The sequence below is a fragment of the Thunnus maccoyii genome, chromosome 24 (assembly GCF_910596095.1).
Source record: "Thunnus maccoyii chromosome 24, fThuMac1.1, whole genome shotgun sequence".
Classification (NCBI taxonomy): domain Eukaryota; kingdom Metazoa; phylum Chordata; class Actinopteri; order Scombriformes; family Scombridae; genus Thunnus; species Thunnus maccoyii.
In genome coordinates this window covers 11,839,076-11,854,593 of record NC_056556.1, presented here as the reverse complement: position 1 = coordinate 11,854,593, position 15,518 = coordinate 11,839,076, and the positions used below count along the sequence as shown (strand labels likewise).

The window sequence follows — 15,518 nt, the reverse complement described above, 5'->3', positions numbered from 1 at the left end:
AGTTTGCCCTCATTAATGGCCCAGCAGTCTTGGCATAACAAGTGCACTTTGAAGAGCCTCTACAGTCTTCATCTAACAGTTGCTTGTATTTGTGCATTAGAGAGAGACTTAAAGAGATGGAGGGGAGGGGGTGTGTGGGGGGGGGGGGGGGGGGGGTGGGGAGGGGTGAAGAAAGGCAGAATGAGAGAGAGCCTTCACTCCTGTTTCTATCAAGGCTGTTGAAGTTGTTGGTGCCCCGTGAGATCTTGCTCTTATCTCCAGCACAGTCCTCCACCTCAAAGATGGTTTGATGTCCTTTAAGCACGCACACACACACACACACTTGTTTACTTAGACACACATATAACACCACACACATGCACTCAAGAGGTTCTGTGTCATTGATTTCAGATCCTCAGGCCCTTAAACAGCCAAAGATTACATAAATACACAGAGGCAATAACCACTAAAGGGAAAAAGTTCATCATTAAAAGTAGCCAAATGGGCACATGCGCGCGCACACACACACACACAAACAAGCACACACTGTCCTTAGCATAAAGTGCTGCGAGATACTGTAACTGCTTCCCAGTCTACAGTAAACACAAACACCATCAATAACTTTCCACAATCCATCAAAATACATACAAAGGCAGAATATTTCTCTCCCTTTTCTTTTCCTTTCTCTTTAATTGGTCGACACTCTCAGCCGCTCTCAAGTAGTAAATTTTAGCTGAAATTTATGTGAAGCACTAGCGAGGAGCGGCTCGCAACGATTCCGGTCCCACAAAAGAAGTAATGATGATGGAGACGGGCCATCTGCTTCTCCTGTCGTCCTAAAATGTTTGTGTGTAGATGTCTGACTTAGTGTGGGTGCCCGTGAATATTTATTAGTGTTTTATAGGCTGTAATACCTCATGTATCCACAGAACTATGGTGATATTTGTTTAAAAAAAATAACTATCAGATGCAAATCAGCAGTTCATTATCACAGTTTTACATTCAGTAGCTGCTGAGATTAATTGGCTCAATTACAATTCAAGTTTTCCTTGACTAACCTCACAGTTGCTGCAGCAGATAATGAATCTACAATATGAGCTTATTACATGTATCAGAGTCTTATTTGGTTTTTCTGCAGGAGCATTTTGGTCCAGCTGAAGGCTTTCAGATGTTTGGTTGATTTCATAAAGCAAACTAAATCAGATAAGGTAAATACTTTTCTTTTAGGACCATTAATGAAGCATTTATTTACCTGTTGAAATGCTCCATATCCCCGACTGTGCCTGCAGGTGGTGCAGTAGTAAAGACCCCCCCTTCCCTTCCCTTTGCTTTGTGGTTAAATCCTGAAAAAGCCTCTCTCTGCTTTTCACCTGTCCATGTTTTTTTGACCTGTGGACCACCTACAAAAAAGTATGTTTACATGCGCTTAACTAACCTGATTAGTCTGCAACCTGAAAAAACAGAAACAGATTCAGGGATTACTGGAAAACTGGGTGACGCATCTCCTGTTTTGGCTGGATAAACCTCATTTCTTGGTCAGGATTTTTACATGCGTGCATGACAAAGTCTTCAGACTCAGAATTATCGCTTTTTACGGCAGCACAGTCTGATGAAAGGGAAGATCATTACTCCCAGCGGTGACCTTGTATCCAAAATAATTAAATCCAAATTCTAACTAAAACCGAAAGTGACACCGAAATAAATAATTCCAAGTGAGTTGAGTCGACAGCTCAACAGTAGACTATTTGTAAAATTCAGACACAATTGCACCGTAAGGGAAAAAAAAACTGTGTGCTCTCACTACTGAGCCTGTTCTCTCACAGTGCTCTTACTCTGACAGTCAAATAAATAAAAAAAAAAGAAAGAAACCCTGCAGGCTGCAGTGTCTTCCACCACTATTACATTCAAAGTCTGGCAGCAACCTTGGTTTAAAAATATGATAGTGGGAAGGGGAGAAATCTCATTACTGACCAGTTGTATGTAAGCAGGAGGTTTTTACACTGATCAATTTCCTGTCTTAAAGCATTTCTCTCACTAACCCGGTGTCTCGTGTGCATGTAAAGTTTGTAAGTGTGAAGCGCTCAACAGGTTTTTAGCCTTCTTCTCCGTCAAAGGCTATAACGGCTGTTAATTAAGAGCTGTATGCTTCTGCAATGCATCATGTAAGAGTAAGGTAATCATTGTCATTATAATCAGCTAGCTTTATATGTCCACTGCAGTTAATCCTTACAACACACCACCTGTTTACCATTGAGCAGACAAATGTGTAAAAGTTTTTCATTAGGAAATACAAAGTGAAAGTTTGGTTCATTTTGTGATATTAATGCAATACTTGGAGACAGTGGTAACGTTAGTATGGCAGCACGCTCGTTATGACTGTTAACATGCTGATGATTAGCAGGTAACACCATCCATGTACGCTGTTTGTTCCCTCTTTGTTAGCGTACTAATATTTGCTAATTAGACTGTGTTTTTCAGGTATTAAGTCATAAAGCAAAGTAGAGAACAAATTTAAATTTTGACATGAGTCAGAAGTTTTAACAAATCTTGTGGTCAACTTGAATGTCTGTACTAAAAATTTTAGAGCAGTTTATCTAATAACTGTCAGGACATTTCACACAAAACCAAAAACATGTCAGGTTTGTTAGGCTAAACCTCATGAAAGTCATTAACATTCATCCTCTCAGGAACATATTTGTACCTAATTTCATGGCACTCAGCCTGGATTATGACTTCTTTTTTCTCTTCTTTTTATGTTGGATTTACACACTGGGTGGTACACCATTCACTAATTGGAAAAAATATATACATAGATGTATCGGCACGCTATAATTATGCAGTTGGTCATTTAATGAATTGAGGATTTGATGATATTGAACAGCAGAGTGGTTGACAGACCGACATTACCATGCGCTGTACTGGTATCAGAAGTAGACTCGATAGTGTAAAGTAATGCTAATACTTGACTGAGTGACACAGGGAGGTCAGAGGTCTGATCAGCTAAATAACAGCAGGCTGACACAGCAGTTTGAGTCCAGGTCATCTGGTTAAAAGGCTCGTTTCTCTACTCACCGCACCACACAGCTGCCAACCCGTAAGATTTATATTCTCCGCTCCAGCGTTGATATAATTTTTTATCTCCCTCGTACAAGTAGAGTAGACTTTTTTTTTTTTAAGAGGGACTAGCTGAACTGCTGATTGATTAGTTTCAATAGTGGGTATTGATGTTTCATGAGCAGCGCGCGGTTCTGTGAAAGCACTCGGCAGAGCTGGGAGGCATAGTCTTTCAGTGGAGAGAATAACAAAAAAAGCCTGTGAATTAGCCTCATTATTAGGATACAAAAGGACAGCGATTTTTCCTACCCCATCTCCTGTACTCTCACACACACTCTAAGTAATTAAAAACTGATAACTTCTAATCACAGTTTCATTCCTGTCAGCATTTCAGCTTTACCACTCGGCGCTCTCATTATTTCATGGGGGCCTTGTTTTGTTTCAGGGCGGAGATTAGAGAGATGCTTTGTGATGTGGAGAGTTTCTTTTTTGTGGCGGGAGCGTGATATGTGTATTTTTTTTTTGCGTGTGTGTGTGAGTGAGTCAGGGTGTGTGTCTGTAGTAGAATTATGAGTTTGCCAAGGACAGGATGGAGGGGTCACTCTGCACATGGTTGACCCTCAGTTGCCAGCGAGCCTAGTTCAGTTCACAGGAAAAGGGGTCGTCAGGCAGAAAGTGACTTTGCTGTGTTGTCGCCTCTTGTCCGTCTGCTTTGTATTTGTCCGCAGATACTTTACATCTATCCCTGTCTTTCTGTCTTCTGTCCTCCAGCCAGAGCTGCTCTTTCACTTCTTTCTCTTTCAGTATCCTCCCTCCCTCCCTCTCCCACCAAAATCATCCCTCAATCAGTTATTTTACTTTCCTCTCTCCTCACTGTGAGGTAAAGGTGTAAAAATGGCAAAGAGACAGACATTAAGGCGATTAATTGGCAGCTCCGTCGTCGCCGTCGAGCGTGGCGAGATCTCATCTTAATTGAATGTCGCTCTCACCGCTAATCCCGCCGCTTTGAAACCCCCCATTTAGAAATCCTCAGCAACAAAAGGCTCTGTGTGTAATCGCTGTGTATCACCCCCCTCCTTCCTCCTCCTCCTCAACCACCCACCCAGGGGAAAGAAAAAGCTCATTTTTGTCTTCTCATTTGGGTGTTGAAGAGGGTGGTCTCTCTCCTGGCTAAAAGCTTGTTAAAGAGCCATCGCTGAGGGCTAACAGTTGCGGGAAGGGGGGGGGGGTCGTAGAGCGGAGCCAAGGGGTCTCAGCCACCCTGGGGACGCAATCTGCCCCTGAGGAAAGGGCATTAGAGGGGATATTGGAGGGTGTGCGTGTGCCAGCGTTTGGACCACCACTGAGATTCAGTCGCTCGTGTAAATAGATTTAAATCAGCAGACAACTACAATAAATAAACATTTTTGTGACTCCACATTTTTGATAACTTTCCACTAACTTGATTTCTTCTCAGAGCCTGCTGTGCTCTGATGTGGCCACCTTCACCTTGTGTGTTACTTCAGTAAGATCACAGAGGTATTTAGAACCTCCCAGGTTGCCACCTGAGTCTTCTCAAGTGTCTTTCAAGCAGGAAGTAGCGGATTGTCTTTGTAATTCCTCTGGTATTGAGTAACAGCACTCCGAAATGCCTTGTTGATAAAAATAAGCCCCGACTGAAAGTCTCTTATTATACTGAAGTAGAAAATAGATTCCATGAGTTTTGGAGGAGACGTTGTGCTTGATTTATCTTGTTGTCATCATATCACAGAACACAGAAGTGTGTGCACCACCTGAACATCCTGAGTACATATATTAAAACAAACAAGACAATTTAAACACATCAAACAGTCAGTGTGTTGATGAAGTGTACTGGAGAAAGCCTGTAAACCACATTGGCTGCCAATAGTGGTATGTTGGCAGAAACGCTTAAGGAAGCTGCAGCAATATGTTTTTTTTGGCAGCATTTTTATGTGTAATTGACTTATAGGTGTTTTATGTGTTTATTTATAGTTTATGAATAAAATAATTCAAATTTCAATGATGTCTACAATTCAAACAGTTTTTTAAAATTTCATTTAATCCTTTATTTAAACAGGTAGACTCATTGAGATAAAGATCTCTTCAAGAAAGACGTGTGCACAAGAAAACATATGTACAGTACCAGTCAAAAGTTTGGACACACTTTCTCATTCAAGTGAATAGGAAGTTGTGTCAAACTTTTGACTGGTACTGTACAAGCCTTGTAAAAAACACAGAAATTGATAACAAACCTAAAATTGACATATACAGAATAATGCTTACAGATTTGGAAAAAAACAATAACAAGTAGCATTTAAAATGCTTGAGTATGATGTTTAAAAGTGTTTTGACAGTTTGTTTGTTTCCTGTTTCCTACCAACAGTCAATGATGGTTTCCTTTAACCTTGATCTTGATATTTGATGACATGACGTCTAAAGTACTTTTGACTATAAACTTGACTAAACCTCATATATAGCTGTGGAAGATCAGAAAACAGCCATTTGAATCATTTTTGTGAAAGTAGCAAGTGTTATGTAAGGTACTGTCACCCCGGTTCTTGTACCTGTCAGGCTCCAATTATCAGGCACTCAGCTGTCACCTATTTAAAATCTGAACTGACTAAATACAGGGTGTCTGATCAGCGTGTGACTTCAGGAATATCTTTGACTTTCCAGGTTTTTGCTTCACTTTTGGGGTTGAGAGCTCTGACTCACACTTTTGAGCTGAGTGTCTCTCCCGGCCTGAAGGCTTTAACAGGCTGTTGTTTTAATTAAGCACCTTGTAGAGGAAGCGCAGAGTAGTGCTGACAGAGGATTTGGGGAGAGGGGGGGGGGGGGGGGCTGGATCCAGCACTTTTACGACGAGGTGGTCGAGGATTTTTTTTCAAAAACGATACCGGGGGACACGTTTGACTCCCACATCCTTCGTCCTTGTGCCACGATGAGAGAGGAAACGTGAACATGGATTCCTGATTCAGTAGCGAGGGCGAGGTGTCTGATGTAAGGCTCTCGCAATCCCGGTAGGAGCACTCAGATCTTTAAAGCTGTGACAACTGTTGCGGCTGGTATAATGTATATGCATATTCCTTCAGAATTCACTTTGACATTTTTTTTTTTTTTTTTTTTGACTTTATGAGTCAGAGTGACAGTTGTCTGTCTTTACCTTCATCATATTTTCTCATCATCTATGCCCTGGATGAACCTCGGAGCTACTTACAGTCTCAACTAGAGGAGACAATAAAAAGATGTGTGAAGACATGCATATACACACACACACACACCCTCTTAACCTCCCATCTCCTTCTTTAAAGAAAAATAAGGCTCGGGGGTGAAGTGGTGTTTGGGCGCACCTCCCCTCCGTAGGCCCTCTTTTTCCCTGGATGACTGAACCTGGCACTTTTTTCCCCTGCTTTCCATTTTGCCATCCTCTAATGACAGACATTTTCCTTTTCTCTTTTGTTACCTTTCTCCCCCCCCCCCCCCCCCCCCTCCTCCTCCCCATCCATCTCATTTTTGGAGCAATGCCGCTGTTTCCGCCGCCACGGTCATTTTCTTCACATTAAATAGAAGTGGGTGAGTGGAAGGGGTGGGTGAAAGATTCAGAGAGAGAGACCTGTGGAAAGTATAGATGGGAACGAGAGTCAGGGGAGAAAGAGAAATTGAGGGAGAGGGAGAGGCGCGGAGGAGGGAGAGATGTACAGTAACATTGAGAGATTAGGAGGGAGAGGATGAAATGTAAAGAGTGAGGAGGAGGAGGTGTGGGGGGGGGTGTGAATGAGAGTAGCGGGTATACCTCAGGGATGGGTTATTACTTTTAAATGCTCCTCTGCGCCTCCATCCTCTCTCTCCCCTGCCCCTCCCCACCCCCCTCTCTCCTCTTCCTCTTCCTTTCTCCCCCTTCCTCCCCCACGGTGCTCCAGGAGGAGGTATGAAAAGGTTATTATGTTTCCTTTAGAAATGGCTCACACTCCGTCTGCGCCTTTCATCTCCAAATGGAATAACCTCTCTACAGTAGCTTTCTTCTTTTTCCTCACTACACCTTCATCTCTCTTTCCAGTACACAACACCTGCTCCTCTTTCTCTCTCTCTCCCTCTCTCTTTCTGTCTTTCTTTTTTTCTTCCCTGCAGCCTTCTTCCCTCTGACTCTTTAATCCGTCTCTCTCTCTTCCTTCTTGCTCCTTTTTTTTTTTTTTTTTTTTTTTTTATCCCAGCGCTTGGTATTGAGTATAATCAGTGTGGTGTAGGAGCATGCAATATCAGTCAGTGCATTAGATATGGTGCTCCTACCTCAATCGTCTGCGATCATACACAGCAGTTATTATGTAAAGTAGGTATTAGGTGTATGTCCTGTCTAGAATAGCAGCTTTTTACATGACCTGTCAAGAAAAAGTCTGAACTTGGGTGAATGTCTTAAATATTTGTTTAAATTCCGTCTCCTTCCTTATTTTTTTTTTCCCCCCCTCCCCTCTTTCAGAAAGGCGATGAAGCTGGCAGCATGGTGTTGGAGGACGGCAGGGAGCAGCTGATGTACGAGGTCCCCCTCAATGAATCAGGTTCAGCCGGCCTAGGGGTCAGCCTGAAGGGCAACAAGTCAAGAGAGACCGGAGAGGACCTGGGCATCTTCATCAAGTCCATCATCCATGGAGGGGCTGCTTACAAGGTAAAGAATCCACATCTGCTGACTGCAACGGGTGCCTCGGGAGCCTTCAGAAGCCATATTTGGGGGTCTTTTGTATCCTGTTACACCCTGTTTAAAGGTCCATCCAGTGATTAACTACAAATCATCCATACATTCATTGGTTGACATTCTTATATATAATATGAAAATCTATAAACAGACTCTTGCTTGAGTTGTGTAATCCATCATAGTAAAGATCTGCATTAAAGGATAATTCCAGTTTAATTTAAATTCCAGATAACTTCCAGTTTTAGTATCATAACCTGGGTCTTATTTTCACAGTTTCAACAATCCTTCCTAAAGACAATAATAATAACATTCATCAACACTCATTAGTTAATTCTGAGGTCTGGGAACATGGTGACATCACTAAAAAGAAGTACAACAAGGCAAGAAACACGAGCTATCAGACAAGTTGTAAACAAACGTTTTTATTATTTTATTTTAGGTGCTCTCACTTTCAGTTTTACCTCTAAATAAAGTGGTTTATATAATCTGGTTTAGCTTTTGGTTTATATGAGATTGGCTGAGGAGTGCTACCTCACGAATGTAGGTTTCAAAAAAACAGGTGCTCTTTGGATCCAAGGACATATCATGTGACCAAGAAAAGAGAGAGAGGTTAGATTTCGTAACCAAAAAATAGCAAGGCACGCTGCTGTGCAAAAATTAAAAAGCCTTTAATAAATGGGATTAGCGCCTACGCATTTCAACTCAGTCTTCTTCAGGGCATGTAAAAACAAGTGACAGCTCACAGATATACCGAGGCTGGTGTCAGCTGCCAGGCAGAGCAGCACTGGATAATTGACACAGGTGCAGTCAAGAAAGTGGGCGTGTACATAATTAGATGTGTGTGTGTGTGTGTGTGTATATAGATGATTCCTCAGTACAGGTTCCAATACTTCACTGAAGTTGGTTTCTTGCAATTCATTCAGGCCTGGACTCTTAGATTTTGGTTTATTTACAACCTGTTGGAAGGCCTGACTGCTGGTGTTTGTTGCCTGAGTACAATCTTATCATTACTGCTAGATATGATGGCCAAAATGACAAAAATAAGGACTAAATTGTAATAAAACAGAGCAGCAATGCAGAGATGGAGACAAAAAGTAAACCGACTCTTGCAGATAGATGCTTTGAAAACGTGAACATGGTGTGTGAAACCTGTCGTTCCTGCATTTTAATGTAAATGTTTCTATGTAGTCCCAAAATGCTTCATTAGGCTTTTACCATCACAAGGCCCTTTTAGTTTAAAGAGAGCTTTAAAAATACATCAAACATTAGAAATAAGAAGGAACGTTTTGAGAGCCACGTTGCTTTCTTTATTCAGACGGCTTGAACTGATCAGTTGAATTATAGTTTTATCCAGAACCACCGCTTGAACCGAGAATGCTTTTTTATTTCTGTGGGTTCTGTTTGTTCTGTTTTTGTTCACTCTTTCTTTGTTCGTCCACACTCTTCCTCTCTTTTACTCCCAGACTCTTCTTTCTGATGTCTTTCTCTCTTGTTTCCTCCCATGCCCTCTTCCTTTGCACCCTTTTGTCTCATTTCCTGTCTTTCTCCGAGGCCGCAGCCCCTACCCTCCGCTCGACCTTTGACTCCCGTCGACTCGGAGTGGCCCTGACACATCAGCGCCCCAGCTGTCTTATCTATATCACTCAGTACTCACTTCAAGTTGTGAGCGCATCAGGAAAAAAAAAGAAAAAAAAAAACATCCCGTCTCAGCACTTTGGAGATTCCTCCACTTGGCCTCAATTTCTGGCCCCTCTCACATGTCAGAACTCCTCGCGCCCTTTGTCGCCGCTCCCAGATCTGCAACTACGCGGCGAGGAGGCGCAGAGACAAGTGTGGTGTTGTAGATAAACTGCTGGTCTGGGATCAGGACGGCCAGACAGCAGCTCCCCAAAGTGGCTTCAGAAGTAGTTTTTTTTTTTTTTTTTTTCTCCCCACAACAGCTGCAGATGCGGATAGAGCTCCGACAGAATGGCCCAGTAAGATCCGCGGCTGGCTGGGAAACAGGTTTCTGGGACAAGATACCACATAAGAGGAAGAAAGACATAAAGGAAGAGAGACAGACAGTAGCGAGGGCGGGAGGAAGCCCATTGAAAGAAGACAGCGGGGCGAACGAGCGAGAGAGGGGAGGGAATATAAGAGGGGAGAAATGAGCGGTATCGAACAATAAAAAGATGGAAAGATGCGGAATAAGGGGAGAAAAAGAAAATTGAAAAGTGGAGACACTCAGCAGGAACACAATACATCAGGGTATGCATGTCTGCGTATGTGTGTGTGTGTGTGTGCGCGTCTTCTCCTCAATGTTGATGCATGCTAATGAAAAGCAGCCGAGGGGCCTGATGAGACTTTGCAGTGCCAGGCCGGTGCCGAGGAGGGGACCCGGGCGTACCCTGAGTCTGACTGACACACAAACACACACACACATGAACACATACAATCACACAGCAGGCAAAAAAAAGGGAGGCGATGTGGAAGAGTCATGGAGAGATCTAACCTATTTCCATTAAAGAGTTTTTTTGGCTCCTGTCAGGGCCTGGGGCCTCAATTATATATATAAAGAAAAAAAAATTCTTTGACTTTATCACTGATCCTGTCACACGATCCCTTCAAAGATCACGCTAAAGAAAACAAATTAAAATTACATGTAGTGTGCGGCTGCTGCTTACATAGAGAATGAAGAAATTAATAGGGAATATCACAGACACCCGCTGATTTGGGCATAAACATCAATTTTTTATGACATCCTTGGATTTGATGCAGCCGAGAAAATCTTTGTGTGTGTGTGCATGTGTGTGCGTGCGTGTGGTGCTATCCCAGTCTGCAGTTGAGGTCAGTCCAGACGGTGCCTTGTTAATGAGATGAGGTCAAAGGGCAGCGCCGGCCATAATGGACCATTCATGACTCCACACACACAAGAGTGTGTCTCAAAGTGTCTTCATCTTTTTATTGTTCTTTTTTTTCTCATTTTGCCCTTTCCAATGCTTTCTTTATTTGATCCCCTCTCTTTTTCTCTCCGTCTCACATGTCCACTCCCTCTCTCTCTCTCTCTCCCTCTCTCCCTCCAGGGCACTATTCTGTGTTGCCTCTATACAAGAGGCTGCTATTTAAAACACTTAGAAGTGATTTAGTGCCCACGGAGGCTATTCCATTAGCCGCTCTATGTATTTATCATGGCTCTCCCACTCTCAGTAGATTGCTAACTCTACAATTTTCTTGCCTTCCCCCCTTTTTCATTTTCTACTCCGCTTTCTCTCTCTCTCTTTGTCATCTCTCTCTCTCTGTCTCTCTCACACACACACACATATTTCACACCTCTCCTAATTTCTCTTCTCTTCTCTTAAAACTTTATTGGTCACCAATTTTGTGTGTCTTCTTTTATGTAATGTCAGTTTTGGGCTTTGTACTCCCCCCCCTTTTTTTTTTCTCCACCCTAGCATTTTAATGTAATTACTTTTCATACATTAGCATAAGTGACACCAACAAATGAGAACGTCTTCAAAATGCCTCTAACACCAGTTACTGCCGCGTTTCTTGTGCTTACTACATTAAAATCTGCTGGGTTTGATACTTACTAATCAGTGTCAGTTAAGCTTATTTAGGTGAATTGTCCCTCGAAATACTGATAATAACTGTAAAGTCATCTTCTCTCAACAGGACGGTCGTTTGAGCGTGAACGACCAGCTGATAGCGGTAAACGGCGAATCGCTGGTCGGACGCTCCAACCACGCAGCCATGGAGACGCTGAGACGCTCCATGTCGTCCGAGGGCAACGCCAGGGGCACCATCCAGCTGGTCGTGCTCCGAGCCCCCAGACAGGTACAGCAGGTATCATTAACGTAAACGTTTTTTTTGGGAATATCATTGGAATTTTGAGATGTGTATTCCAGGCAGGGAACGTTTTGATGGGCGTGTTTTGCATCATGTTTTGCATTTTGTCGGATGATTACAACCCATCTGGAGTGGGAAACCAGACTGCTATTTAAGAAAACAACATTAACAGACGTGAGTGACAGTTTGAGGTCACGGAAGTGCTCGGGCTTAATTGAGGGAAAGTCTCGGAAAAGATTGGAAAGTCTGCATCTGTTTGCATTGAAATCACCACTGTGGATTTTTTTTTTCTTTTTTTTTTTTTACATTGAATGTGAACAAAAACTTTATGCTTTCCCTGTTATTCACTGCAGCTTTTTGCTTTTGAAGTTTGGTGAATGTGGGGCAACGTGTTAGAATTTCTAGACTCCCAGAGTTTGGTTAGACGAATTTGGTTACATGAAACATTTAGGAATGTTTATGCATTATGGAATCATCTGCACATCCTTATACGTTCAAAGATTATTCATAAGTAGCTACCACAGTCTTGAAAGCAAAATGACACATCTCAACCACATTACAATACAGAAAAGACATTCTACTCTATATATTGAAAGCAGTTTTCCTATATGTGGGTTGGCAAAATGAGGTTTAAGCACTTCATAGTATCTTTACAAACATAATTTAACCAATTTTAGTGTGATAAGCAGTGTTCAAAGAGCCCCCAGCGCTCACTATTGTAGTGAAGACTTGTAATGCAGTTTCTGCCTCCCACAATGTAAACACAGCTGGATAAAATTAATGAAAATATCAGCGTAAAAGCTCCCTTTGTGATAGTGACTGTCAGTCTGTATGATTTGTTTGGATGTTAAGTTGATAGCTTTTTGCAAAATCTATATTCTGTGCCAGTTTTCCCAGAAAAAAAAACTAAAGTGGATGAGTAGATTTAACACATTAAACATGAAGTTTAAGGAGAAGCAGGTAAGAGCTCAATTTCTCAGGAGCCCCTCTGAGACATGTGGCTGTAATAGATACAGCGATGAAAACAGCTGAGCTAGTCACTCCATCCACTTATTCATATACAATACAGCTTTTGAAATTATACGTACTCTGTTTTATTTCTTTTTTTTTTTCCTACAGATGAGTAGTGCCAACCCTGCAACAAGCTACGCCACAAATGTAACAGCCACCCATCATCCCAACCCCCAAACTGGCTCCAACAATCAGGTACGAGCAGGTGATGCCTGCCACCAGCAGGAGCAGCCGCCTCCGCCTCAACGCTCCTCCTCCCTCCTCCCCACGCTGAGGAGGCGAGCGTCCGAGCCGTTGCCTCACAGCCATAGGCAGCGTTACACGCAGAGGCCAGGGGAGACGCACACCAGATACACTTACGGTTTTAACCAAAGGGAGAGATGTAGCGGTTACACATTCGGCTTCACGCAAAGGGACGCTGATGTTGAGTACAGTCATGATGAAGAGGGATACACGCAAAGAGATGTGTACAGGCCACGCACAAGGTATGAGTTTGGGGCCGTCTCTCACAGCCAGACGCTAAGCAGCTTAAACAGACCCGCAGAGGGAAACTTAAACAGGAGAAGGTACGACTACGGGTACACACACGGACACGCACGCGGCCGAACACCCGCGGACACGCAGGGTCGCGTGCCGCTCGATAACACACGCAGTCACACAGTAGTCGACGCTCAGGGCAACACGCACATCCGCAAGCCCACGCGTGCGCACATCCACAACTCTCAGAGTAACGCTTACACCGAAAACATCAGAGCGATGGCGGGGCAGATGTACGGAGACCCGCCCACACAGAGCAGGTTACCCACCCGCAGTCACACAAACAGAAACACACACGGATACGTCGACGCACACTCGCATAACTACGCACACAACCGGGCTCTCACCAGACACCACGACCTCCGGCTCTCTGGTGGACTCTGACATTGTGTGTGTGCGCATATGTGTGCGTGTGTGTGTGTATTTGCAGTAAACATCGCAAAAGAGGTGCAATTGACGTTTTAGCTTGCAGGTGTCAAAAGAGCTTGAGAGAGATTTGGAATCATACATTTAAAAAAATAAGGATAAAAGTCTATTAAAAAGAATGCAAAAAGGTCATTTCTGCAATTAGTAGCTAATAATGAATACATTTTTATAAATTTTAATCTCTATATGGTTCATATGATGTCATATTTTCATTGAAATCATGAAGAAAACGTCACTTTTGCCTCTTTTACACCAAATCCCCTCATATGTAAATACAGTAAGTTTGTAGTGATCGATGGTATGGAAGCATATTAATCTGGCTGAAAGCTTTCCTTTTGCCAACACACACTGTTAATTAATTCTCTTTCTAAAATATTACCCATAAACTCAATAGCAAGTGCAATACTAAATTCTCCACTGTGTGCAACTCTGCTTTCTGTCACATTGGTTTAACTCACTAAAATTAGCTGTTGCTCTTATTATTATTATTATTTTTTTCTCTTTAGATCATTGTCTCACACCGACTGGGGTTTTTTTCTCTCAGACCGTAAAGGCTGAATCTGTTCTTTCCTGTTTTGTCTATTTGTGTAAAGTTTTGTATTAACTTCTTTTTAATTTTTTTTTTTTTTTTTAAGGCACAATGTACTCTGCTTTCCTGTCTCACCTGCCTGTTTCTCCTCTGTTAAATAAAGCTAATCTGAAGCCTCCTGCATGCCTGTCTATATTTGTTTCTCTTTTGGGTTTTCAGCCTCCTTTGCTCCTCTCCCTGTTTATTAAATGATATTCGGGTCCCCGTTCCTTCTGTTTTGGCCTCAGCGTCTCTTTTCTTTTCTGCCTTTTTTCCGTATCCCTCGTTACTCACTCCGAGCAGAAAGATTATAAAAGTGAAACAACTAAAAAATTCCCCCTAGAAAAAACATTTATATCACATGCTTTATTCTTTCAACTTAAATGCAACAAAAACGTTAAATGAAGTCACACCAGGAGTCACACATTCACAGCCATATAGGGAATAATGAACATATTTCAGGAATAACTAATGAAAACTGACACAAGAGTAGAATCAGTATTCATGAATGCTCCATGTAGCTGTGAAAACACTCTGTCAGATGTGATAAATGTGTTAAAAATCAGACTGTGCGGAGAGTGTTAACCTTTGCCTATTTTTACCTTTCTCTCTTTTGTGTTGAAGTGCTTTTGTAAAAAAAAAAAAAAAAAAAAAAATATTCCCACGAACGCCTTAATGTGTCCCAAAAAAAAAAAAAAAATTCCTCACTTTGTGCTCACAGTTTCTTTAATCCCTGGTGGTAAATGTGCAACGAGCAATATTAGAATCAATCACTAAGTCACACAAGGAGTTGTGTTTTTGCTAATGCTTGAAAAGCAGCGCAAATTCCTGGATGGATGTACTGATGAAGATATCGAGCATGACAGACGGCGAAAAATTGTTGTTTCTAGGTTGAGTGTTTCCATTCAGCTCCATGTTGAACCATGACTGATTATTTCAGAAGCTTAAAAAAAGACGTTTCACAGCATTTAAAGCAGATGGTTATTGATAACGTGTGTGTATGTGTGAGAGAGGGAGTGACAACAGGAGGGTTAGTGCCATTGACCTGCCTATTGTAGCATGTCTAAGCCCTTCTCCCCATCAGTATGTGTGTGTGTGTCTGAGTCATCTAAAGCCTGCAGATAAATGCTATCAAAACCTGGTTCAAAGTTCAGTATCTATCTGCATAGTCCTCCTCTCATCACCAAACAAGCCCGTCTGGTGACAGCGTGGGGCGGTGTGATAAAACAAACGCTCCCTAAAGCAATACAGTCTGAGCCACTCAACGGTCTTCTGCTCTAGAGCTGGTTTTCCAATAAAGCTGGACAATATGACATAAACCCCTAATCACCATAAGATCCTACACTTCCCTTGATTGATGTAATGACCTTTTTAACCTTTTTAAATATATTGAATAATATTTATAGTCCCTGTGTTGTGTCAGCCAGCTTC

General features: G+C 42.3%; 1 protein-coding gene across 7 annotated transcripts in view; it reads left to right on the top strand.

Moving 5' to 3' along the window:
• Nucleotides 1-15,518, top strand: part of pard3ba (par-3 family cell polarity regulator beta a) — a 164,235-nt gene that overhangs the window by 57,065 nt on the left and 91,652 nt on the right. For 5 of the 7 annotated variants that reach the window (XM_042405179.1, XM_042405178.1, XM_042405181.1 and 2 more), the window contains 3 exons: nucleotides 7,508-7,693; nucleotides 11,372-11,542; nucleotides 12,665-12,751. In XM_042405179.1, the coding sequence (XP_042261113.1) occupies nucleotides 7,508-7,693; nucleotides 11,372-11,542; nucleotides 12,665-12,751 (444 nt within the window). The remainder of the gene's footprint in view (nucleotides 1-7,507; nucleotides 7,694-11,371; nucleotides 11,543-12,664; nucleotides 12,752-15,518) is intronic. The other 2 variants (XM_042405180.1, XM_042405175.1) reach the window with 1 other exon arrangement.